Raw genomic sequence first — 26,692 nt, forward strand, 5'->3', positions numbered from 1 at the left:
AACTTTGAGCCCCGATCTATGTCGATCGAGGCTGTTTTCGGTAAAAAAGACACCGGATCTGAAAAGATCACGTCGTAAAGAACTTTCAAAAGAATTTTCACCTTTTTCAGTGATTGAAAACCACTGACAACGACTGCCTACGGTGACCCAGATGGCGGTGGGCACGGTGGTCCGGCGATCGACCGGCGAGCTCACCCCAGAGCTCTCTTCCCTTTTTATTTTTTGAAAAACAGAAAGAATGAGCAAAAAAATTTTTTTCAGTTATTTATAGAAATCAATAAAAGCAAAACGACGTCATTTTGAACATAGGGTCAAAACGATGCCGTTTCGGTCAAGAAGGATCCGCGCGTCGACCCGTGACCCGACTTGGGGTCCGCGCACCCGACCTGACGACCTGCTTCCTTAATCAGCCTCTAACCGGTCTGACTGGATCGAAACCAAATCTCTCAGACCGAACCGAATCGATACTGAACCACCCAGACCGAGCCGAACCGTCAGGTGAACTGCTGAACCGAGCCGCGCGTTGATCGGACCGTTGACCGGTCCGGTTCAGGTAAAAATTTTTTTTTTGAATTTTTCTTATTTTTTATATATATTATTTTATTAATATTTATACATATTAAAATATTTATATTTGTTAGATTAAATGATGAAATTGTGGTTAAATTTTTTATATATAATTATGTTAATTTTTAAAATAAACTTTAAAAAACAATAATATAGAAATAAACTTAATAATAATACTAAAGTAATAAAAAATGTAGGAAAAGGAAATTTTTGTCCCACGATGAGATTCAAAGGTATTCCGAGTAGTGATGCTTACGAAATCTCTAAGTGAGAAGATTTTTTTTTAATACTACCAGTGTATTGGAGTATTTAAAAAAAATTTTTAATACAGTAAAGATTTTCTTTTTTTTAAAATAATAAATAAAAATTGGTTAATAAATTAAAAATATATGTAATAAAAATGGAAGGAAAAAAATTTAATCCAATGATAGGATTCTAAAAGTATTTCGAGTAGAGATGCTTTAAGAAATCTCTAGGTGAGAAGATTTTTTGTAAAATATTACCAGCGTATTGAAATATTTATAGAAAATCTTCAATATAATTAAATTCCTTTTTTTCAAAATTTTAATTTTAATAAAAAAATTAATAAAATAATTAATAAAATTTTTGAAAAAGATATGTGCATCAACATGTTATTATTTGCATTGCATACATGACATAATTTTTACGAAAAGTAAATTTAGACCTCCCAAAGATGAGATTCTAAAAGTATTTCGAGTAGAGATGCTTTAAGAAATCTCTAAGTGAGAAAGAGTTCTTTGAATGTTACCAACGTACTGGAACATTTTAAGAATTATTTCAATAAAAAGGTTTTAATTTATTTTTTTCGAGAATAAATTTTTTTTTTAACATGACATTTTCTTACGAAAAATAAATTCGAGCCTCCAAAGATGAGATTCTAAAAGTATTCTGAGTAGAGATGCTTTAAGAAATCTCTAAGTGAGAAAGAGTTCTTTTAATGTTACCAACGTACTAGAACATTTTAAGAATTATTTCAATAAAAAAGGTTTTGATTTATTTTTCTCGAGAATAATTTTTTTAATAAATAAAAAATCAAGGAAATTATTTTTTCGAATACTGAAAATAAGACTATTTTTATCAAAATCAAAGGATAATACGTTGTTAATTGGTACCGTTTTTAAAGGGCATTGTGGGGGTGCTAATCATTCCCTATGCGTAATCGACTCCCGAACCCAGATTGTTTCGTAGACTGTAAAATTATTTTTTTAATAAATTTTAATTAATTTTAAGATTTCATTAAAAGGATATGTTTTAATAGGTGGCCAATCGCACCTAGCCAAAAAAGATTGGTGGTGACTCCGTTATTTTTTATTTTGTTTCCAAATTCATCGGATGGACACAAAATCGTTACGATAGCTTGGCGACTCCACTGGGGACGCCTTTTATTTTTTAGAGTCAAGCTAAAATTAACTACTTGTTATCCTTAAATTTTGATTTAAAACAGTCTTAATCAATTTCTTAAATTTTTATTTTTCATTTTTAGTAAAAAAAACAAAAAAATAAAAAAAAAAACAAATTAAAAATAAAAAGCAAAAAAATTCACACATATTTCTTTTACAATGCCTCTTATGTTTTATTTTTCTGTATATATTGCTCTCAATAAATTAGGATATATTTGCATACAATGGCACGATGCATCTCATACATGAGCTCTATACCCGGGCTCCGTCCTTTATAGGAGGAAGTAAAGTACCTATGCTCTCGTGAGGTGATAACCTCCGCAATGGCAAACGAAATACTTCCACTCGAATTGAACCCTTTCCATTTGTAGCCTGTAATGGGTGAGAATCGGGGTGCCTTACTAGTCCAACATGGACAACAGTGAGAAACAATTTGGGAACCTTTAGAACCTGTCAATCCAAACCCAACATACAATAAGCCTAGGAAATCAGCTTTATGTAGAGCCTTGTCCATCATCTTGTAGTAAAATACCTAAGAATAAAAGTTGTGTATAGTATAATACAAAACAAAACAAAACAAAAAATCTCAAAAACACTAAAAAATAAAAAATGTTTTTTCGAACCACACTAACTCAATTTTGTTTCATTTTTTTTTTGCATTAATCATATCATACAGTTTTGCATCGAGATATTTGCTCTAGGACATATTTCTCCCAAGAAGTTTTCATGGATCCCATAGAGCTACAGATTTGCTCATCCTCAGTCAGTGTGCCATGTGAGTCGTATAATAAAGTACATGTTTGGTCAAAAGAGGCTCAACAAAAGAACGAAGATTGTTTACCTACCAGTTATGTGTCTGAGTTACCCAAAAAAGTGCATTTAGATCTCACACAGAATGATTTAAAAGAGTTAACAGCTATCTGAGGTCAGTTAAGTGAAGAAAGAAAAGAAAGCTTTTACAAAAAGTATGGGCGGATTGCATCCCTCATTTCAATAATGATTGATGAACAGCTGGTCAAAGCAGCTATACAGTTTTGGGATCCATCCTATAGATGCTTCACTTTTAATCAGAAAGATTTGATGCCAACTATCGAAGAGTATTTGATTTTGCTCGGGATAGAACTACAATGTCCAGATAAAGTATTTACCACAAAAGCCAAAATCAGGTTATTACAAAAAGTTAGCCAAGCTTATGGGGGTTAAAGTAGAAACCATTGATTTCTTTACAAAGTCTAAAGGTGAACATCTCGACATTCGTTGGGACTTTCTTCGAAACTTCATTCAGGAGCATTTGGATAATGATCAAGGTATGGATGTGTTTGCTCTAGCATTGTATGGCATGGTAATCTTTCCGAAGGCTTTGGGTTACATTAAGATAACGGTGGTAGATTTTTTTGAGCAAATTAAAACCCAAGCAATTAATCCCGCTCCAGCAGTCTTAGCTGAAACTATCAGGTCATTGAATTTCTGTCGATGAAATGGGAAAGGATGATTCATAGGATGTGCATCTCTATTATACGTATGGGTCAGAAGTCATTTCAAATGTGGGAAGAGTGCATTTTTGCAACCATAACTTCGAAATAAGGCACCACTCGAAGAGTTTTGTAAAAGCCAATGGCCGACATTAAAGACTAAAGAAGAATGGGTCCTTTTCTTGTGAAGGCTTACTGGGGATGAAATCGAATGGATGACGTCTTGGATGCCTCGTGTGCCCTTATTGTATCGTGAAGGAAATGAGCCATGGATTCCGTTATTAGGGCTATGGGGCGTTGTAAGTTATGCTCCATTGATGGTACTTAGGCAATTTGGTGCAAAACAGTTTGTTCCTGCTACTCATGGCCTGGTCCAAGTAGAATTCATTTATAGGAAATCGAATCCATCAAGAACCTCGGAGCAGTTGATCCAAGCATGGAAAAGAACACAAAGAATGAGGTTAGGGCCTCTCATCGATAAAGTCACTTTTGATTATCAGATTTGGAAAGCAATGCGGCCTAGAGACATAATACTCCTTCCTGATGATAGCTCATATCAATTGGTTAATCTTTCAGAAGAGGTGCAATTATCAGAAGTTGAGCTTGTCAAGAAAGAATTAGAAGCTAAAAAAGAAGAAATAAAAAGAAAAAATTTGAGACTTTGTGAGAAAGTAGGACAATTAAAATATGAAGCGAAGATACAAGGGAGTAGATTAGAAAAAGTCATAAAAGAGCGGGATCTGGCTAATAGTGATTTGAAAGATCTACACTAGAAAAATAAAGAGGTTACGAGTTCAATTCAAAACTGAAAAAGTTACCAAGTCTTACCTTAGCCGATAATGTGAAATGGATGAGCTCTGAGAGGGAATAAACCAATGGAAGGGCAAAGCTCAAGAAAAGCAAGAAGAGACCACTAAAATTTTTCAAAAATGTAAGAATTGGAAGGGATTATACTCTACAACCTCAGCAAGATTGGTGGAATGCCAAAACGAAAAGGAAAGATTGAAAGTCATGCTCGCAAAAGAGAGAAGAAAGCACTTTGAAGTACTGAACGAAAAAGAATCACTTCACCAGGTGATCCAAGGGTTAGAGATACAACTACAAGACCACAAAAGCCATATTTCAGCGATGATAGATGAGTGGCATAGAAGGAAAAAAGATTGGATCTTCACATGTGATTCAGAAAAAGATGCTCACATGAGATGAAAGGCAAAAAACTTTGGGAAGTAACAATACATAGAGCACTTGACTAATCAAATTTTTAAATTGAAATTGAGTTCCAGCTCTTTTGGGTTTTTGTATTGTTTGAATAACAAATTGTAGACAAATAACAAAAAAAAAAAAAAATTGAAACGTCCATCAAACGACAATAAATGTAAAAATATGACTTGATAGAAACAATCCTTATAAACGTCCGCACCAATAAGCGTCCGCACCAACAATAAAGGTTGAAAACAACGGTCGAACAAACAAAGATTACGTCATTTATGACGTTGTAATCATCAATTGCTTTAGACATGATAATTTTAAAATTTAAATATAATATAATAATATAATAAAAAAACATAAAAATTATATATAAATTTTAAAAAATTATGTTTCATATTTATTCATATTAATATGTATAAATTTAGATATGGCACTATTTATCTCTTATACACATTGACATGATTAAACATATATAAAATACGAAACACATATTTAAATAAAATATATCATATAGATATACATTTTATACATGACAAAATACGAAAAACATATTTAATTAAATTATGTCACATGAATATACATTTAATTTATTTTTATATTAGTACGATAGGTTATTATTTAGTAATTTATTTTTTAATCTTTAATATGTCACCATTTTGGATTTGTTAGTGCTAAAAACAAATATAATTATGTATATAATTATGATTTTTTGTTAATAATGTAAATATTAAATGTATATTAAATGGGTATCAATTTTTATATTTTTTAATATGCAAGTATTTTTTATATTAATAATGTTTATATTAAATATATAAATATATAAATATATATATAAATCTTAACTTATTAGATATATATTGTTATTTATAATTTTTTATAATAAAATTTTTTAAAAAATTTTAAATTGAGAATGATAATATATCCTTAATTTTTAATAACAAATAACATCTAATACATTCAATACACATGCGCACGGTTTCTTGGGTGGTTGTATGGCCTTGTACATGCTATAACTACTAATAAAGACAAACTTTTGGTTGTTAGGATGTTTTTTTCTTTTAAAAAAAATAATTTGTTCCAAACCAAACCATAAAAACATATTACTTAAAATATTATATAATTGTAAATATTTTTTAACGTTTGGTTTGGCTAAATGTTTTTTTAACAAAAACGAATGAAAAAAGTAAAATAATAAAATTCATATAATAAAATTTGTAAAAGTTCGCGAAGGGGACTCTTCACGGGGCATCTCCGTTTTAAAATTTCTTTGTTTTTTTTTTCTTTTTTTATTTTTTTAAATATTTTCTTTTTTTAATTAAAATGAATTATTTTTATGATAAAAAAGTGATTGCACTTGGGATGATTAAATAATCGAATATGATGATTTATGATTTGTCCTGTTTAATTATGTGCTTTTTAAACAAATCAAACACGGGTAGAGTTTTTAAAATTTTTAAATTGAAGTTGGGTTCGAGCTCTTTTGAGTTTTTGTGTTGTTTGAATAACAAATTATAGACAAATAACCAAAGAAAAAAAAAACAAAAATTAAAACGTCCATCAAACAACAATAAATGTAAAAAAATGACTTGAAAGAAGCAATACTTATAAACGTCCGCACCAACAATAAAGGTTGAAAACAACGGTCGAACAAATAAAAATTACGTCATTTATGACGCTGCAATCATCAATTGCGTTAGACATGACAATTTTAAATTTTAAATATAATATAATAATATAACATAAAAATTATATATAAATTTTTAAAAAATATGTTTCGTATTTATTTATGTTGGTATGCAAAAATTTATATATGACACTATTTATCTTTTATACATGTTAATATGATTAAATATATATAAAACATGAAACACATATTTAAATAAAATATATCATATAGATATAACATAACATAAAAAATATATTTAATTCAATTATGTCACATGAATATACGTTTAATTTATTTTTATATTAGTACGATAATTTATTATTTAGTAATTTACTTTTTAATCTTTAATATTTCATTATATGTATTTGTTAAATGCATATTAAATGGGTATCAATTTTCATATTTTTTAATACTCAAGTATTTTTTATATTAGTAATGTTTATATTAAATATATATATCTTAACATATTAGACATATATTATTTTTTGTAACTTTTTATAATAAGATTTTAAAAAATTCTTTAAAAAAAATTGAGAATGATAATATACACTTAATTTTTAATAACAAATAACATCCAATATTACAATCATTGATCAAATTAATTCAAATCACATGAAAATACAATAAGAGATTACGCATATTATACTTATAATGCGGTATTTAATAGGTTTGATATTTAAATCCCAATATTTGTAACTTTTTTTCTATCTCAAGCTACGGCTTCTTTACATAAAAAGTAACATGTATAATGATAAGAAACTATATAATCATCTTAATAACATGAATCATAATAAGAAATTATTTTGATCATAAAGTCAAAATAAAAGATTATAAACTTGAAATTAAAACCAATACATATTCTAAATAATATGTATAATATAAAAAATTATACAATTTATTTTACATTACATGATAAAAGATTATTTAAAGATAACTTATGAATTATTACTGCAAATATACATATCAATGACTTATTTAACTACTTTATTCTAAATCACATGACAAGAAATTAAATATTTGAAATTAAATGTGTAATAAGCTATTGTTTAGTATTTAGTGTCTTCCATTATTTAGTATTTACTCTTGCTTCTAATTATAACTTGTAAATTGATAGTTGTTTATTGATTTAGTTATGTTATTCATGTATAGTTGTGTTATCATATATATTTTTGTTACTTATGTCTATTCATGTATATATGTATTTTGTGTAATCATATTATTTGTATCTATTCATGTCATATTGTGTTATACATATTGCGTTTAAATGAATTAATTATATGCGTGTTAGTTTTGTCATGTCACATGTAACATACATAATAAATATATTATATTTACGTTTAAGATTTAGACACATTTTATAATTTGTATCTTATCTGTATTTTAATAATTTGTGATATTATACATGTCAAATATAACGTGATATATGACACAAATACAAAAATTGTGAAATTTTAATTGCTTTGAACTGTCCTTAATCGTGGTATGCTAGCTTGAACTTCAAATTAATTTGTATTTGTTTGAAAAAAATGTAAAATTTTACTTTTATACAGCAGAATAACATATACTAGAAAATTTATGTTTTATTTTTATTTATTTATATATTCTGAATCAATTTTACTACCTATCATTTTCTTTTACTATATAATAATTTTTTTTACTAAAAAAAATAATAAAAAAAAGAAAAGCGGAATAATATATAAATATTTATTGAATAAAAGGAAAACTCACATCTCGCTACAACGTGCCAGGTCAATTGCTTGTTATAAGGAAAAGAAAATATAAGAGGAGTGAATTGTACATAGCTCTCCTAATTTGGATGAGGAATGGACTTTGGATTAAGATAAATGCGGATATTATTTTTAGATTTTCCTGACGTATTTCACTTATAAGTTTTTTGTAATTTTATAATTGTTTAATCATAATAAAAATTTGTTATTTATAAATATAAATTTTATATAAATTATAATTATATTGATTAATTAAATTATAGGTGATATGCTTTAGACTTTTGTAGACAAATTAAAAGGGTTTGTACTATCGTAGTTGTAAGTACTATTGTAGTTGTGATGTGTCATTATCATAGACAGTGCGTTTATTTGAATATGTGAACTAATAAATTGATGTCGTTCGTATATGTCAGTAAACAATTTTGTAGGTGTCTGTCGCATTCCAATTATAAATTTATAGATAGGGATAATAAAAGTGATTGAATTCTAAAATACTGTTCAATCCATTATAATTTGAATTATGATGACTTCAGTGTATTATTTCGTACAATTATTTGAATATGTGAAGTAATAAGCTGATGTCATTCATATACGTCACTAAATACTTTTGTAGGTATCTGTATCATCATATATATATATATTATGATATATAAAAATACCTAATAAGATTTGTCATGTAAAAGAGTTCTTTGGATGATATGTGAGATGGTTTTTTTAAAAAGTATAATTTTTTAATTATAAATTAAATAATTTTAAATTTATTTAAGTTATAATTACAAATCAAATTAATTTAGAAATATATTTTTTTAAAATTAAAATTTTGAAATATGAATTTTATCCAAAATTTTAATTTTTTTATTAGATAACCTTATTTTATAAATTATTTAATTATGAAAATCTTTCATCATATTTTAACAATATAAAAATAAAATTTATCTGAATCTTTAAAAAACTTACTATATTTTTTATCTTAATTTATATCAAACAAAAATTATTTTTTCAAAAATTTAAGTAAAAATTCAGATAATTTTTTCATATTAAATCTTTAAATAATAGAACTTATATCCATCTCAACTCTAACTATCAAATTTATATTTTAAAAATAGACAAAAAATTTGATTTAATTTTTATCACTTATTATGTCTTTTTAATTTTTTAAAGATCAATTTAAATATTATCTATTTAATCTTAAATGTCATCCAAGAATTATTCTACAAATTAAAGATTATAAATGTAATGTGTTATATCATTTTTTTTTTTTATTTTTAGGTTTGCAACTTTTTGGAATTCTATTTCTATTGCAATTTATTTTTACGATTTGCATCTTTATTTTTTTAAGGTATATTTTATTACTATTTCAAGTTTGTTTTTATGAAAATTAATAATTTTTTCAATTTATTTTTTTTACACATCTCTTAACATGTTTCATATTTTATATAGTAATTTGAATAAGATTACAAAAGTAAAAGTATGCTTATACTTTTTTTATTATTTAATTCATCATTCGATAATATATGTGTTTTTATTTTTTAAAGAAAAATATGTAATTTATTTTTATTTGATATAAATTTTAGGTGTATAAATATTATTGCAAATAAAGATGGTGCAAAGTGAAAATATGTAATTTTCTTCTTACTTTTTTGAAAAATCTTATTTTTATAATAAGTTAGTCAGATATAAAATTTTATGTTGTACATTTTAAAACTTAAACATAATTTAATATTAATTTATAAGTATATACATATGAAATAAATAAAATTATTTTGTGTATTGCACCAATGACAATTTACGTATAATTATAAATTTATAGATGAGGATAGTAAAAATGACTGAATTTTAAAATTTCGTTCAATCCATTATAATTTTTAATGTTCCTCAAAGTTCTTTGATAAAAAAAAATCAATAATTTAGACCTTCATACCTAATTCAAATTTAAAATACATTTCAAAATCGAATCAATATAAAATTCGAAATGATCACTATCAACTTGGATCTTTTAGATTTCGTTTGCAAAAGTAATTACAAAAAATAGAGATGAATCTTGTAAAAAAAACATAAGTGTGCATGTAAGAATAAAAATAAGCATAGAAACTCTGAATTTGATTTTTTTGGAGAATAAATTAACTATTATTAATTTTTATTGAGATATACATGCACGTGATTTTCACTTTTATATATATATACATATATATATATATATATAGAGAGAGAGAGAGAGAGAGAGAGAGAGAGAGACTTGGCGTTTTCAAATTTTTTGGATGGACCATGGCCCTCTCTTGCTCTTGAGGTCATCTATCCCTAATTAAAGTAAAAGATTTAAATTTGAAATGATTGAAACTTAAAATTATTTAAATTTAAAATGATTTGGAACTCATTCGATTGAAACCTCTATTTATACCACATCGATTTTAGACTAAGTCCAAATTTCAGAAGCACAAGCACAAGCACAATTCTGCTTCAACTTTGGGCGGTAAATCCAAACAAAATTCGATTCATTCTTTGCTTAGTAAAAATATAGAGTCAATGTCGTATTCATTTTGACTAATTTCCAAGAGGTGTTATTCCCATAATAACGGAGTTGTATCCCATGCTTTTGTGCAGGTAATGGCAAGTAATGACGACATTCGCATTATAATAGAAAGCTTAGATAACAGAGAAAAGCCGTCATCAGAAGAGCGTTTTTCTTCGGATTGGCTTCATCAAGCTTCAGACCAGGTAATTGAAAAGGACAAGTAGCATTTCGTTTTTCTCCCGCATCGCGTAAATTGAGTTTCTTCGATCTCGTTTGGTGATGCGGGGAGCTCCAATGCTATTTGACTGTAACTTCCAATCGTAGAATCCTAGTTTGGAGCCTCATGGGTTTAGTGAAGATCACTCCCCTTTTCCCAATCGCACTTTCCTTTCCATTATAGCTTTTTTGTTCATTTTTCTTGCTTGGCATGAAACAGGAAAAGTCCCCGCTTTCTCTTTTTTTTTTTTTTTCTTCATATTAATTTTTTTAATTTTTATTTTAAGTTTTAAAATTATTTAATCTTGTTAACCTTCCCATTTCTTTTATTTTTAATTTGTTAGAACTTTTCAAGTTTTTTGGTTTGAAGATTTTTAAGTTATTTATTATGTTATTCATTGTAAATATTTGTAAATAAGTAATACTATTGTTAATTATTTTAAAAAATATTATTTTGATATAAAAATATTTTTATTAATTTTATAAATATTAAATAATTATAAATTGCATAATACACGAATTAATACATTTTTAACCATCACATTTTTTTTTCTGTACCTCACTATATTTTTATAAAAGCAAATATGGACTAATCACTTAATTTAGTCTAACACTCTTATTCCTGTGACTTTTTAGTTTTATCATAGCCGTTATTTTTAATATAATCGAAATTAATTATACAATTGTTTTTAAAAGACTCGAAGAACAATAAATGAAGAGGATATAAATTTAGGGAAAAAAATAATAGAGAGATGTAAAAGGGCGAAATATTCTGAATTCATATATTTAACTAATCACAAGTTTACTTCTTTGGATAATAGGATATGTGTACTGAATTAACCAGAAAAAGCCCGACCCACTTGCAAAGATAGTACAGAAAAATATGTTTTCCGTGGCCTTTATTTTATTTTATTTTTGTCATTTAGTGACGTGTTTTTAACCCCAACAATTTTTTTTTTCAATTTTTAATCCCAACAATTTAGGAATGACATGAAATGTGATTTTGGTATTGAAATTTTTTAACTTAGTAGCGATTGCATTACAAAACGCTGTTATTTGTGATTTTTTTAATAAATGCAGTTAAATAATGATTTTTTTTTAGATACAGTTGAGGATGTTTTTATATAAAAACACTGCTAAATAGTTGAGATTCTGATTATAAACGTTGTTTTATATGGTGGCATTTTTTTGTCACAAACTCCCTTATTTTGAATTTTTTTGTTGTTCTGAATTTAATTTTTAAAATTATAAAAACATATTGCAATGAGTAAAATATGACTACAAATAATATAAAATTGAATTCCATTTCATTACTTTAATAGCATAAAACATAAAACCCATAAATTATACATAGAAACTCTACACATGTTTTTCAACTTGCCAACATAATAAAATCAAAAAACAAAAGCTATAAAATTATTAGCTTCAGGAGTCGCAACACTGGGATTAGAAAAACAATCACCTCGACCAAATTCACTACCCCACAAATTAGAAAAACAATGAAACCCCAAAAAAGGTAAAATTTTGAAATTCCAACAAAAAAACAAGATGAGGATTATAAATATGGGTTGCTTAGCAAACAATGAAGCAAGATCAAAGGCTCCAAAAAATTCTCAATTGCTCAACTAACACCACAATCATGTACCATCTTACTCTCTCCCACTATAATCTCAAGCTTGTACTCAATTTGGTAGCTGGCCAAGAGCATCACTAACCTTAAATACAACCTTATTTATTTATTTATTTTCAGTACAAAGGCTGGAGGTAGCAAGCACTGCAGCTGCTGCTGCTAATACCTGGAGGCAGCAACTGCAGCTGCTGCCTCCAAGCAGTGCACCTTCATCAACTTACAGCATACATCAGAAAACAATTCACATTCCCCTATCTTTATTAACAGATTTCCAGAGTAGCACCAGATTTGGGATTTGCCATTTCAAATAAAAAATACTTAAACATAAGAAAAACAATTAAAACGAAAACATAAGAAAATTCCACTACCCTTATAAGCCCATCACCTATGCAACTTCAAATTTGATATACTTTTAAAAATTACAAGGAATGTTTCCGTATTTCAATAAAAATGCAGGCAGCAGGCACAATGCAAATTTAATATACTTTTTTTTCTAATCAACATATTATCTCACTCCCGTTTTAACAGGTGATCGCAGGTGACTTAGGTAATAATTGTATTCGTAAATCTAAAAAGAAAAGTTTAGCAGAAGATCCCCTCCAACTTTGTGAAGTTTCCTTCGATGAACGCAAGTGGGGTATTTATAAAGTGCCTTATCCACTACGTGAAAAAAATGAAAAAGCCTATGAACCAAATGTAATTTCAATTGGTCCCTATCACCGTGGTAAGGAACGCTTGAAGTCAATGGAAGTTATCAAAAGGCATTGCTTCAATAGGATGATCAAGCAGCGCAAGGATGAAGCCAAAAAGTTTGTATCAGCCATGAAAGACATGGAAAAAAAAGTTCGCGAATTCTATGAACAACCCTTAGAATGCGTTGACTCTGACACATTTGTAGAAATGATGGTGCTTGATGGATGCTTTATTGTTCTGCTATTTCAACTAAATGATTATCTAGTTAATATTCTTTGTAAAATGAAGAAGGGGACTCACGATGAGATATTTTATGATTTGTTACTAGTCGAAAATCAGCTTCCTTTCTTTGTGCTTTTAAAGCTGTATGACATGATCAAGACGTCAAGTGTTGAATTTCCTACATTGGTTTTTTCGTTCTATTCAAAAGGACTGTTACCAGGACCAGGTATATGTCATCCTGGAAGGTTTCCGAAACCCGTAAGTATCAAGCATCTACTAGGCTTCGTAAATGGTTGTTGGCTTCCTTCAGAACCAGAAGTAGAAGCAGAAGTAAAAGCAAAAGAAACAATAGCCCAATGCTTACGGAAATTCATATGCTGTAGAGGAAAGCAGGTAGTCCAACGCTTACGGAACTTCATATACCGTGGAAGAGAGCAGGAGGAAGAAGGCAGCAATCGCTCATGGAAATTCATAAGAAGTGCAACAGAGCTGGAAGAGGCAGGAATCAACTTCGAAAAGAAGGTTTGGAAACAGAGCTGAAGAAGATGAGCTTGTTCGATGTAGAGTTTACCGATGATGGGACACTGAAGATTCCAATCTTAAGAGTTGAAGATAATACAGAGCGTATCTTGCGTAATTTCTTGGCCCACGAACAATTCCTCCGAAGTTCAAAATCAACTTACGTTGGTGATTATGTGATGCTTATGGATAATCTCATCAACTCAGGCAAGGATGTGCAATTACTCTGCAAGCAAGGAATTGTTGTTAATTGCTTAGGCGATGATGAAGTAGTTGCCCAAATGTTTAACAAACTCGGCGACGCTATCTACGTACACAATGACTTTAATAACTTCTATTATGCCGATATATTTGATAACGTGGACAAGCACTGCAAGAAAAGGAGGAACAAATGGAAGGGAAAATTGAAGAAATGGAAGGCAAAATTGATGAAAGATTATTTTAACTCTCCCTGGTCGTTCATTTCAGTTGTCACTGCTGTTGTCCTGCTCCTACTTACCGCGGTACAGACTATATTTTCAGTTTTATCTTATTTCCATCCGCAGTAAGTGCAATGTATCTTTTGCATTATCTATTGGAGGCTGGCGAGCTGGAAGTGAAGCCAAGTCTATCAAGTAGCACTACTATAAACTAAAAGCTTATGCTATTTCTTATGATTAATGTTTGTGAAGAGTTATTTATCAAGTTTAATGTTTCTCCTATTTTGATACATGCCATAATAACAAAATAAGTACTTGTGTTTAATTTCTCTTGTGATTTTTTGGTATTTAAGATTTTTTATTCGTACAATTACCTTCACAAATATGATGTGATCAGATAAAATAATTGTGAGTTATTATGAATTTAAAAAGTAAAACATAAATTTTCACATTAAAATTTTGAATAATTGGGCCCAAACCCGTTAGTGATCCAATTTTAATTGCTATGCACATGTGATATTTTTTTTCTTTTATATCTATTGTAAGTGTCTACATATTTCTTGGGAATGAAGAATCTTTAAATAAGTAAAGGTTACATAATAAACTGCTATAAATAAACGGTGGAGGAAAGCAAAGAAGCCACTGTTAGCAGCTTGGTCGCAATTCAAAAAATCAATCCCTTGCTTTAAGAGCCCAGCATCAAAGGCTTAACATGTCTGGAAGTAAATCCATTTTTTTTTCAATTAAATTTTTTAATTTAAACTTCTTTTTTTCATTAAAAAAAAAGGTATTTTTGTTGTATTTTTATCTTTTTTATATCTCAAAATCAGCATTTTCCATGTATGATTACACTTTAGCATCATGGTGCCATGTCCCATTAATTAACATCTGTTTTGAGTTTCCACACAAAAAAACTTAATATATTAACGTCAAAAAATAAAATGTTAATTTATAATAAATAATAGATTTGGTTCTAATAGATTAAATATTTAACTTTATATTGAGTTTTTAGTTTATAAATTTTATATGTTATCAATGAGTTAAATGACATTATTGATAAATTTTTTTTAAAAAAAATTAAATTTTTTTTAAAAAAAATTAAATTTTTATATATTTATATTAAGGGTTTATAAAAGTTTATGTATGATCTTTAATGACATGATATTATTTAATTCATTAATAATATATAAAATTTATAAATAGATATTGTTAACTTTGCATCAAATAAAAACTTATTATTATTTGTTACTTTTTTTTTCCTTTATGGGGGAAAGACGTGGTTAATTGTGTTCGTTTAAAGGGAAATGTTGATGTTCCTTAGTTAATCATATTATAACTTCTCATATTTTCTTTTTTTTTTTCAATGGAAATTAGTGTCATGAAAAAAGAATAATCTAATTTAAGTCATTCCAAATTTTTATTAGCATTTGGGTTAATTGATTGCCACTGTATATCATGAACAAAGCATAAAGTAATTTCTCGTTAAAAAATTTTAATATTTTAATATTAAATACATTAAAATTATTTTTTTTAAAATTTGATGAAAATCAATACTATTCAAACAGTTTGGACTAAGGAATATATATTTTCCTTTCAACAACTTGGTTTAATAATTAATGATGCGGAATTTTTTTTTAATTTTTGACCAAAGGAGAATAAAATAATAAATGTGGAATATAATCATTAATTACAATCATTAAAGTTGAATTTTCTCTGATATGTAAATATCATATACTTAAGAGAGCGGTCGAATCCATGTAATAAAAGTTAAATATTTTCTAAATTTCTGATACCCTCCTAAAATAATCGTTTACCAATTTCTTGACCGAGCCTTTTTATTTTCTTTTTCCTGAAAACAACCCTAACTGGGTTCCATAAACTACTATAAATAGAGAGGTTGGCACTAGGTCTCAGCATTCTCAACTTGGCTCCAGATTATACGACAATCTCAAGTACTTTTGAATTAGTTTGGCTTTCAACTTGAAGGTAAAAGTTATGTCGCCTTTAGTGTACATATGTTCTGAATTCAATGTAAATTATTTTGTTTAATCTCAACAAAATTTTCCTGCACTTTATCTTAAATTGTGAACACAGATATAATGAATTCATATGTGATAGCGGGACTGGTCGTGGGGGCAATCTTCTGCATTCTTTTATTCTTTTGCTTATGGAGTTTGAAACAGGGAAGAGATATAGCCAAACAAACTGGCAGTGGGGATGCTTAACCTTAGGATTTTGATGAATAAGAGACCAAAAAATTGAAGCTCTTTTTTTTTAAGAAACTATATTTATTATATCATAAAGTAGGTTATAAGTATCATTATATATATATATATATATATATATATGCATGGATTTGTTATAGATTCATTTGTTTACGTTTTATCCCATCTTAATTAATAGAAGAGTGATTAATATCGAAGTTTAGTTTTATTTTCAAGTTCGTTTCTTTTTTTTTTTTTTTTTTTTTTGCAAAACGAAATTCTTTATTGATTGAGAAATTAAAGAGTGAGATGATCTTTTATTTTCAAATCTATCTTTGTCTACTAATGAATATATATATATATATATATATATATATATATTCAATTCAACTTTAACTCAATTAATTAATAATTTATAGGTGAGATGTAATAAACTTGAAATTAAAATCTTAGCTTAATATCTCAATATATTTTCAACCACGTAATCTGCTTAGTGAATGAATGAAAGTTTTATTTTAAAATATATATATAATAATATTTAAAGAATAATTAAATAATTTTTTACTTAATTATTACCGACAAAAAAATTCAAATTATATATTGGTTCAATAACATATATTGAATGAAGCTAATCCATTGGAATTTTTTTCTTACATTTTTTAAAAAATGAAGCACTCTCTTTACCTAATTTTTTATTTAATTGAAATTGTTTCATTAATTTTTTTAAGTTCATCGTATGCTATAAATTGTATAAATTCATGGTGTCAGGTTTGCTTCTCCACTGGTGATTAACAGAAATACTACATGTTTAATTGATTTTTTATTCCTTTTATTTTCTCTACTTTACTTTGGCTGCATTTGTATGCACTTACACCTCCAATGTTGCATCATTGGCAACAATCCCCAAAATACTTGAATCTCAATGTTTAGTCAAATCTTGTTATTTTCTCCATTCAACTTTCCTGTTTCTCATCATAAAACAGAGAAATTTTAACCAGAAAATCCAAAATATAGCGCCCGGCCAGCATCCAAAAGGATTGTAAGCACATTCATTTGATAAAGTTTCATAGTCTACTATAGTTCATAGAAATTCCAAAATTGTCTAGAAAAGAACCATTTTGCTCAACACTATACCATTGTCAAATGTCAAAAAAATAATCTAGAGCCAACCTATCGATTACTTTCGACTAGCCTACTCGAGTCTAGAACCATTATGCTCAACAAATGATTCCAAACTATTAGTAGTCGCAGTGGTTATCTTTTGGTTCCCAATTCTTGACTTTGGATTTAAAATCGGATCAAGGAAAACTACAAAATGCATCAGAAAGAACATTCACTCTTAATTCTCAAGCCATCAGACAAGTATGCACAATGGGAAAGCTACAATTTTCATTTAGACCACAGTAAACACCAGAGAACCCGTATCTAAACAGTAGAGACAAGAAACACCAAATTATTTGCACTGTTCTATTGTATTATTTGCATGAATTAGAGCATACATATATCAGGGAATTCTTTAGCTATTCAATGGCTGCGCGCAACAGCTTTCCAACCATCTGGTAGTTCGTAGACCTCAACTTGCAAAACCTGAGCTAAACTATTTGTTGGCCACATTTTCATGCGGCTGACTGATTTGGTGCAACTATATTGAAAATGATGATGACCTTGCTTTTAGGATAACAGCAGGACATCAGGACATTAATTAAACCAACCATCCAAGGTTAGATTGTTAGCAGTTCCTTCGAAGTTGGGCATTATAATTTAATTACAGGATACATTGATACATCTGGTTGGTAAGGATAGTTGTGACAAGCACTATAATAAGGCATCACTTGGGATTGAGGGAGAAAGTTACTAACAATGATAGGTTTCTTGCCACCATCTTTGGCTAGGAAATCCTCCTTTGCTAACAGCAAGTCATGTCCATGGCTATCTAAAGCGGGTTATTTCTGCACAGTGAAAAGAGAGAAGACAGAATTTCTGAGTCTTTTACAAGTTTATCAAGTAAGTCATGTCCATGGCTAGCTAAAGAGGGTTATTTCTGCACAGAAAAGAGAGAGGAGAAGACAGAATTTCTGAGTCTTTTACAAGTTCATCTTAGCAGCTGCTAGTTACTACTTATCCTCTGTTTTAGTCTTTCGTTATGCTAAATATCTGGAGTATCATGCCCTAAACTACTTCTTAGAAGGCATTCTCAGAATAGACGAGTGATAAATGGGGATTGATATCAACACAAGAAATGACAAAAAACATAGAAATTTTATGAAGATAGCTAATCGTGCTGTCACCAAAATAGTTTGCACTCTCAAATGATACCAGAAAGGAAGAATGCAAGAGCAAACAGATTTTCCCTCATGAGGTCAAGTAAGCAATTTGTACAAATCTCCACAGTTCAAACAGTTGGACCGTTCTTTGATAATCTACTCTATTTGGGGAGAGTGAGACATCTGAACCCTCTAAGTTTCTGGTGTCCTTCCAACTAGTTAGACAAACCTCTTACCAAACTACCCAACCAACACAAAGAAGCAGGTAAACCATTATTCTAAGATCATATTCAATCAACAATTGAATTAAGCTAGATGCTAGAGCTAGTTAGTAACTGCAATTATACATGCAGGACTTCTTGGAAATTAAACCTGTAAATCAGTTTTGTAGTGTGCAAATTTAAATAAAAGCATGCTCTCACCCCAACTATACGATAATCTTAACCTGCAATAAGAACTTCTATCCAAAAGGATTGATTCACTTGACTACTTTCTCAATAAACTCAATACTTCAAAAGGTAGCATTAGTTTCAAGTTTGCAATATGCATTTGTTAAAAGCATAATGCAAAATGTTATGAGATCTTCAACATGAAAAACTGCTTGATAAGTTTCAACAACCCAACTGCTTTTGCAGGCAAATTAATGAAAGGTTTTAAATTTAAATGCATCAGATATCAATTGAATACACATTCCACAATAACAAAACAGTAAATATCTATCTTTTACACACTCAAGAAATAAGATCTGCAAAAATGTATTCCTTTGCTGTGCTGACAAAGCAGTAGCAAATTTCATATGCTATTCCTTGTTGAAAAAAAAAATAAAAAATAAAAAACCTCTTTCAGCAGAGTCCCAGATTGACCTAAGTCTTAGGGGCATAAAAGATCATGCCACTTTAAGTAACTTCAAGAAGCCAAGCAGATCTATTTACAATTTAAACCCAAACACAGCAAACACAAAGCAAGGATATAACAGTGGAAGAATGCAAATTAAGGAAGCAAATATAGGTCATTTATTAAAATTTATAAAAGTGAGGGAAGAAAAGATAAAAAATGGAAATACCATCCGGCCAAAAGGAAAAACGAAAAGTTAAAACTTTGAAGAGATTTCTGAACCCTTAGCTTTTCTTTTCACCTCCAGTACTCTTTTTCTTAGCTGTTGCTTGTGAATACAAGAAAGTTCCAAGTATAGCAATCCCAGATCCAAGTGCATTCAAAGGCCGAACTGGATTCCTGAACACCACAACAGTTGACACTATAACTACAACCCTCTTCATTGTGTTCCCAACTGAAAATGTCAAAGGGCTAATTTCATCAAGTGCCTCATAAGATGATTGGTTGTATAGATGGTAAAATATCCCTGAAAGCAAGACCCATATGTAAAATGTGGATGCTTTGCCAACTGTTTCGATTGCTTTGTGATACCCTTGAACCCATTGGGACCCTTCAACTATAACCGCGACTGGAAACAGATAAAGCAGAGAGATTATACTGATCCAACCATACAAATTCAATCCATTCACTTCCTTAAAGTTCTGCAAACTTTTCTTGGAATAAATATTCCTTAACACAAATCCAACATTGCTAATCAAAGCACCCCATAAGCCTTGAAAATTAAAGGAAACCTCAGTTATAGCAGCCAGAGAACATCCCAAAACAATGGGAACAATTGAAAGCCAGACTTTCAAAGGGTATGAATCACCAAGAAATGAAGAGAAAACAACAGAAAACACTGGCTCTGATGATTTGATAACATGAGTGAAGGAAACAGCCACCTTAGAAAATGATACACAAGCTGAAATATGGCCTATTGTGTGAAACAATGCAGGTCCAAGAAGTGCAACAATAAAAGGCTTTGTGATTTTGGGACAAGGTTGTAACTTTAAGGACCAGAGAGCTAACATCCAAATGGAACCGGCAAAGAGTTGAAAAGAAGCAAGAAGCCAAGGGAATGGAAAAACATTCAATGCCTTTTTGTTGTAAATGTTAAAGACAATGTTTTGAAAGTACCAGAAACCGAACACAAGGGCAAGCTGTAAAGTTTTGGCCTTTGACTTTGCCGCTACTTCAGCAGCTTCAGCTTCTCCTTCTGGATTAGATTCAGATGCGGCAGCCGCTTTGAGAACATGGGATCCTGGTTTCCGAGATGGGTTTTCATGGATATCGCTGAAATGAGTTCTTTTGGAGCATAAAGCTTGGATCTTGCCAAAAGGGTGGCCATGGATTTTGTTAAAGTTGCAAATCTTGGGGCTGTGTGGGGTGGATTTGCTGAGAAAAGCAGGAGGGTAAATAAAATTCTTTGGGTTTTGGATCCTTTTTATGGGATAATATTGATGAGTGGATTTGGAGAAAGTGACAGGAGAGGATGGTATCAGATTCAAAGTAAGCATTTGTTACCGCAAGAGATTCTGCAGCCAGTGAAAAAAACAAAAAAAGTTTGAAGGAAGATCGAAGAAGAGAGGGAGAGATACTTCACTTCAGTGCCTTTTGGAGTTTTGGTTCGGACCTCAAAAAGGGTCCTTTTAAGATGCCGTTTGGGGGGTTACAAAATTTTGAACGCTTTGTATTGGGTTTTTGGTTCATTGAATAAACAAATCTGCAAGATAATAGGAAATATATCACTACTAGTCACAAACAAACAGTACCTAAAAGGAATTAAAATCCTGGATCCATGTTGAATTTGGCATCATGTTGTCTGCGGTAGCAAGCTATTGACTTGGATTGATCCCTTTGGAAGTTAGAGAAGGGATTTACTTCCACTTTCACAAAGTACGAAATCTAACAAAGTATCTTAAGCAGCAACTCTAAGTCTACCATTTGCGACTTCCTCAAGCAACAACTTCAGCTATTTTGAATGGGACCTTTATCTGATCATGCCAAAGTAAGATGGCAAGTTGCTTTAAGAAAACCTTTAAATCATCAATAAGAATGTCTTAAAATCGTTGAATTATATGCATCACCATCAAGCTTCGTAGAGAAGAGATTACATGAATATTAAAAATTATTATATTAATTAATTGAATTAAAATTTGAATTTATATTAAATTTATTAGCATTTTCGTCAACAATAAATTTTGAGATTGAGTTTAACTCAATTAAAATTGTTAATTTATTTATTTTTAAATTTAAGTTAGAATTAAATATATAAACAAAATATTTTAATTATTATAAAATTTAAAATTCAAGCTTAAGTTAAGACTCGTCCAAAAATATATATATGAAATGAACTTTGTTGCGTTGGGTTAGCTTTTCAAACCTTGAACCCAAATGAGGCCCATGGATCTGAACTGTGGTTTATGGATTTGAGATTGGTCACTACACCATTACATTAACCCAAGTCACCAAATGGACCTCAACTTTGAACATTGATTCAGATTTGGGTTAAGACCAGAGCTGGCCGCATATGGTGCAAGTTCTTCCGAACCAAAAAATGTTGGAATAAATTTCAAGTTGATGTAGACGTAATAGCAATTGCTGATCCATTTGATATTGGATTCTCTGGGCTTAATCGCTTGTAAATAGGTGATTCATGTGCTGTAATAATTTTTTACTGTTTGCTCACTTGAACCAATGCACAGTTGGCTGGCTACAATGCAAATTTGTACTTATTAGACAATGCCAATGTATTCGCTTTTTGGGTTCTGATACTCCATTATTACCCTTCTGTTTATTGGGGAGAAATGAAATCAAGTAAATTAGAAATTGAGGAAAAGATTAGTAAAAATAATCCACATAAATCTAACTAATCGATTTGTCTATTATTAAGTAAAATTAGCTTTGAAAAAATTCCCAAAAAACGTTATGGCTTCGTATTTAATAAAATTTACTTTTCTTATTTCAAGATTCGGATTCAAGATTTTAAAGATTAAGTTTTAGATTTTTTTTTTATATGAAAAACGTTGAAACCTAAATTCAAATTATAAATTATAAATATTAAAATTTAAAATTATTAACATCTAATTATATGAACTAATTAAGCTAATTTTTGGATTCGGAATTGTTTGATTTTAATTGCTCAGATGTCTCTTTTGTTTGGCAGTGCTATGTTAAATTTTGTTTTTTTCAAAGCTTTTCAAAAATTAGAAGTTAAAACGCTTTGATCAACTGTTGGAGCCAACCACACCATGCTACGTTGGCTTTGTTCGTATTCTCTCTTTCTCTCCTATCTAGAAAGTGTCGAGCTAAAAAAATTGGATAAATATAAAATAACTTCCAGCTTTTTCCTTCTAAATTTCTTCAAAATTTCCAAAACCGGCCTACGTAATCCCCTATGGTAAGCGATGCTTCCAAGGATAGTCTTCGTTCCACCCTAAGTTTCTTTCAAATATATTGTGTATATAAATTTTTTTCATTAATGAGGCCGAAACTTAAAAATTAAAAAAAAAATTATAAATATTAAAATTTGAATGTTAAATTTATTAAAAATTATTTTTTAAAAGTAATTATATGATCGAATTGGAATGAATGAACCTCTGGTTCTTGTTTATTATGCTCTTTTTTGTCTTCAACAATATATGATTAATTTTCCAGAATGAAATTTATTTCAAATCAGGTTTTTTTTTCAATCCCTCAATAATTTGAATTATAGATGGTTCCATTACAAAAAAATGCCATCAAAATTAACTACTATTTATAGGTTAATTATCAGGTTTAATTTTTGTCAACCGGCATGATTTTTCAAAATCTTAACATCATTAATCTTCCTATTATTGCACACAAATCAAGGATATGAACGAAAAATAAATAAAAATTATACGTTTCCATTATGCATTTTGACACTCAAAATTCATACAAAAACAATGGTAATTAATCGCAAAATAATTTTGAAATTATCATCGATTCAGTATTTATTATCAAAACTTAAATTTTGCCAAGTCCAAAGGTCTCTTTCATAACATCAATTTCATATATAAATATAACAATAAAATTTGATCTTAGTTAATTAATCCGTACATATCAAAGTGAATTTAATCTTAATAACCTAAAAATGTAATTTAATCACTTAGATGATTGTAATTTAAGGAAGTCCATTTACCTGAAAATTCATGCACCAAAAATGGAAAATAAATCTCATTGCTTAATCTATTTTCAAAAAAAAAAAAAAGAAAATCTCATTGCTTAATTAAAGATATTTACAACATGATTTGGCAAAGTCACCAGAAAATTAATGTGAAGTGGCCATTAAAGATGGGAAAATTATTATTACAGGAGAAAACACAAAGTGTTTCCTTTAAGATTATATGGTTCTAAGAGTCTCTAAAAGATACAATCAAGAAAGGAAATGCTCAAACATATCTGGCAATATATATATTATGTACTTCGAACCATAAAGGGAAATTGACTATCTTTTGGCTTTTGCTCATTGCACCATAAATTATTACTGAAATTTCTGAATCTTAATTTATTTTATCTGGATTCATCTCTCCTATGAACACTATAAATTGACCAAAATTCTAGACATCCAAACCATCGATCCTATTGAGTTCAATTTCTTCTAACAATGACAGCTATTGTCAATCGTACCTCTCTTTTCTCCCTTGTTTTTGCCATTCTTGGCCTTTCTAGTCTTTGCCTTATTGAGGCTCAAAAGGGTGGTTTCAGTGTTGAATTAATCCACCGAGACTCTCCAAAGTCTCCATTGTACAATCCATTGGAAACTGCCTCCGCGCGTGTAACCAATGCCATGCGTCGTTCCTTTAATCGTTTACTTCGCTTCAAACCAACATCTGTCTCAACTGAGGCAGCTCAAGTTGATATTATTGCCGATTCGGGTGAATACCTGATGAATGTATCCATTGGTACACCAGCTTTTGATATTGTTGCTATAGCTGATACGGGAAGTGATCTTATTTGGACTCAATGCAAGCCTTGTTCCCAGTGTTTCAAGCAAGATGCTCCTCTTTTTGATCCAACTAAATCATCCACTTACAAAACAATTTCTTGTAGTGCAAGTCTATGTGAGAATCTTGATGAAAGCTATTGTTCCAGTAATAACTCTTGCCAATATTCAGTCTCTTATGGTGATGGCTCTTATTCATTTGGTGACGTTGCTGCTGATACACTCACCTTGCCTTCGACAACTGGTCGCCCTGTAGCTGTTCCGAACATAGTAATCGGATGTGGACACAGCAATGAGGGAACTTTCGATGAGAACACCTCAGGCATCATTGGCCTTGGAGGTGGTGATGTTTCACTTATTTCCCAATTGGGAACATCCATTGCTGGCAAATTCTCCTATTGCTTGTTGCCTATTTCTGACGCAGGAGAGTCAAGCAAAATGAACTTTGGTTCTAATGCTAATATTTCAGGAGATGGAGTTGTTTCTACTCCATTGACTAAAAAATACCCACCCACTTTCTATTTCCTCACCCTGGAGGCAGTCAGTGTTGGAAGCAACAGATTAAAGTTTACAGGTTCTTCTCTTGGAACAGATGGTAACATCATCATTGACTCCGGCACTACATTAACTCTGCTCCCACAAGATTTTTACTCAGAATTGGAATCAGCAGTGTCTAGCCAGATTAATGCGACAAGGGTAGATGGTCCTGAGGGTTTGAATTTATGCTACGAGGCTCAAACTGACTTTGCAGTACCAGAAATTACAATTCATTTCACTGGTGCTGATGTCAAGTTGCAACCTTTGAACACCTTCGTCTTGGTTTCCGACACAGTTACTTGCTTTACCTTCGTTCCTGTTCAAGATATTGCAATCTATGGTAACTTGGCACAGATGAATTTCTTGGTTGGCTATGATACTGATAAGCAGACCGTATCGTTTAAGCCCACTGATTGTTCGAAGAATTAGCCTGTCAATTATTTTCTGCAATGTTTTAGTATGATTTTATTTTCGAGTTGTTGTTATCTGTTGTTATCAGCACTTCTTTGTTGAAGTTTGTTTTTTCTTATAATAAATACTTGAAGCCCAGCTTCGAACGGTTTATTAGAATAATTTTTTATATTCTATTGAATTAGAAACTTATCGATGGTCAATGGAAGCTTAAAAAATCAAGTAAAAATAGTTACGTTAAGCACAAAAAAGAGTATTGTACTGTAATACTTTCTAGCTTGCACAAAGACAGTAGCAAAATTGCAATAAGTTCAAGCTAAAACAAAAAGGTAAAAGTTATGAATTTTTATATAACCATTCTATTAGAGGCATTGATCAAAAAGAACAATACGACTCCCGAAACATCTTGAAAACATGTAAGAACACATTTTTTTCCCTACTATGGTGTCAGCACAAACTTTCAGTTCTAAAATCAGTAGTACAAAGCATATGACATTACGAAAAAAGGAAAATTAAGTAATTTTCAATGAACAAAATTGTTCATGCTTATTGAAACCATAAGATATCAAAATCACAGTTTTAAAAGAGACCAGATCAAAGAAATAAGTGTTTCAGAGTCTATCCTGTTTTCTTGTGAAATATACTTTTCTATCAAGAATGGAAAATTTGTGTATCATGTACGAGAAAGAGAGTTTCAAGCTAGCTCCATATAAATCATTGAAGAGGAAAACTTACGGTATGATAGCAACATTAGAAATCTCTATGTGAGAAACTACCAATACCTCCAGTTCAATAGGAAGCACCTACAATAATCCAAACAAAGCCATTAAAGCCAAAAATATCATCAAATTAACTATCCACAACTCAGATGCTTTATCCACCTAATATCTTTTATATTTAATCAGCTTCTTCAATTTATCAACAACAAACACGAAGCCATTATCATCGATGTAGTAAAGACAACCTGTCTTTTACCATCCATCTAAATCAAGAGTTGATGCTGTAGCTTTTACATTATTGAGACAACCTATACAATAGTAGGATACTAATAATCAATAAAAATAGAAAGCACATTAACGAAAAAAGAAGATTAAAAACACAAACAAATAGGCTGAAGTGTTAGGCAAGCTTATTAAGGCTATGACTTTACGGGCTGCAAATGTT

The 26,692-nt window shown here is 29.8% G+C and overlaps 2 protein-coding genes and 1 pseudogene across 3 annotated transcripts; 2 read left to right on the forward strand and 1 right to left on the reverse strand.

Annotated features, from left to right (window-relative positions):
- Window positions 1-10,419: 10,419 nt before the first annotated feature.
- On the forward strand, window positions 10,420-14,578 carry LOC111294688 (UPF0481 protein At3g47200-like; annotated as a pseudogene). Its single transcript, XR_016327224.1, has 3 exons — window positions 10,420-10,532; window positions 10,664-10,777; window positions 12,949-14,578. The product of XR_016327224.1 is annotated as a UPF0481 protein At3g47200-like (transcript).
- A 5,226-nt stretch (window positions 14,579-19,804) lies between these two features.
- LOC111295459 (xylulose 5-phosphate/phosphate translocator, chloroplastic-like) lies at window positions 19,805-21,627 on the reverse strand. The gene has a single exon (XM_022888955.2). It carries the CDS (start codon window positions 21,129-21,131, stop codon window positions 19,860-19,862), a length of 1,272 nt encoding a protein of 423 aa, XP_022744690.1. The 5' UTR covers window positions 21,132-21,627; the 3' UTR covers window positions 19,805-19,859.
- Window positions 21,628-24,241: 2,614 nt separating this feature from the next.
- Window positions 24,242-25,546, forward strand: LOC111295354 (aspartic proteinase CDR1-like). The gene has a single exon (XM_089742871.1). It carries the CDS (start codon window positions 24,242-24,244, stop codon window positions 25,544-25,546), a length of 1,305 nt encoding a protein of 434 aa, XP_089598997.1.
- The last annotated feature ends 1,146 nt before the right edge of the window (window positions 25,547-26,692 follow it).

The sequence above is a fragment of the Durio zibethinus genome, chromosome 14 (genome assembly GCF_047325235.1).
Source record: "Durio zibethinus cultivar Kanyao isolate XHJ-2024 chromosome 14, ASM4732523v1, whole genome shotgun sequence".
NCBI lineage: Eukaryota > Viridiplantae > Streptophyta > Magnoliopsida > Malvales > Malvaceae > Durio > Durio zibethinus.

Coding starts and splice junctions, on each gene's coding strand:
- LOC111295354 (XM_089742871.1), top strand. CDS start 24,242: ATGACAGCTATTGTCAATCGTACCTCTCTTTTCTCCCTTGTTTTTGCC.
- LOC111295459 (XM_022888955.2), bottom strand. CDS start 21,131: ATGCTTACTTTGAATCTGATACCATCCTCTCCTGTCACTTTCTCCAAA.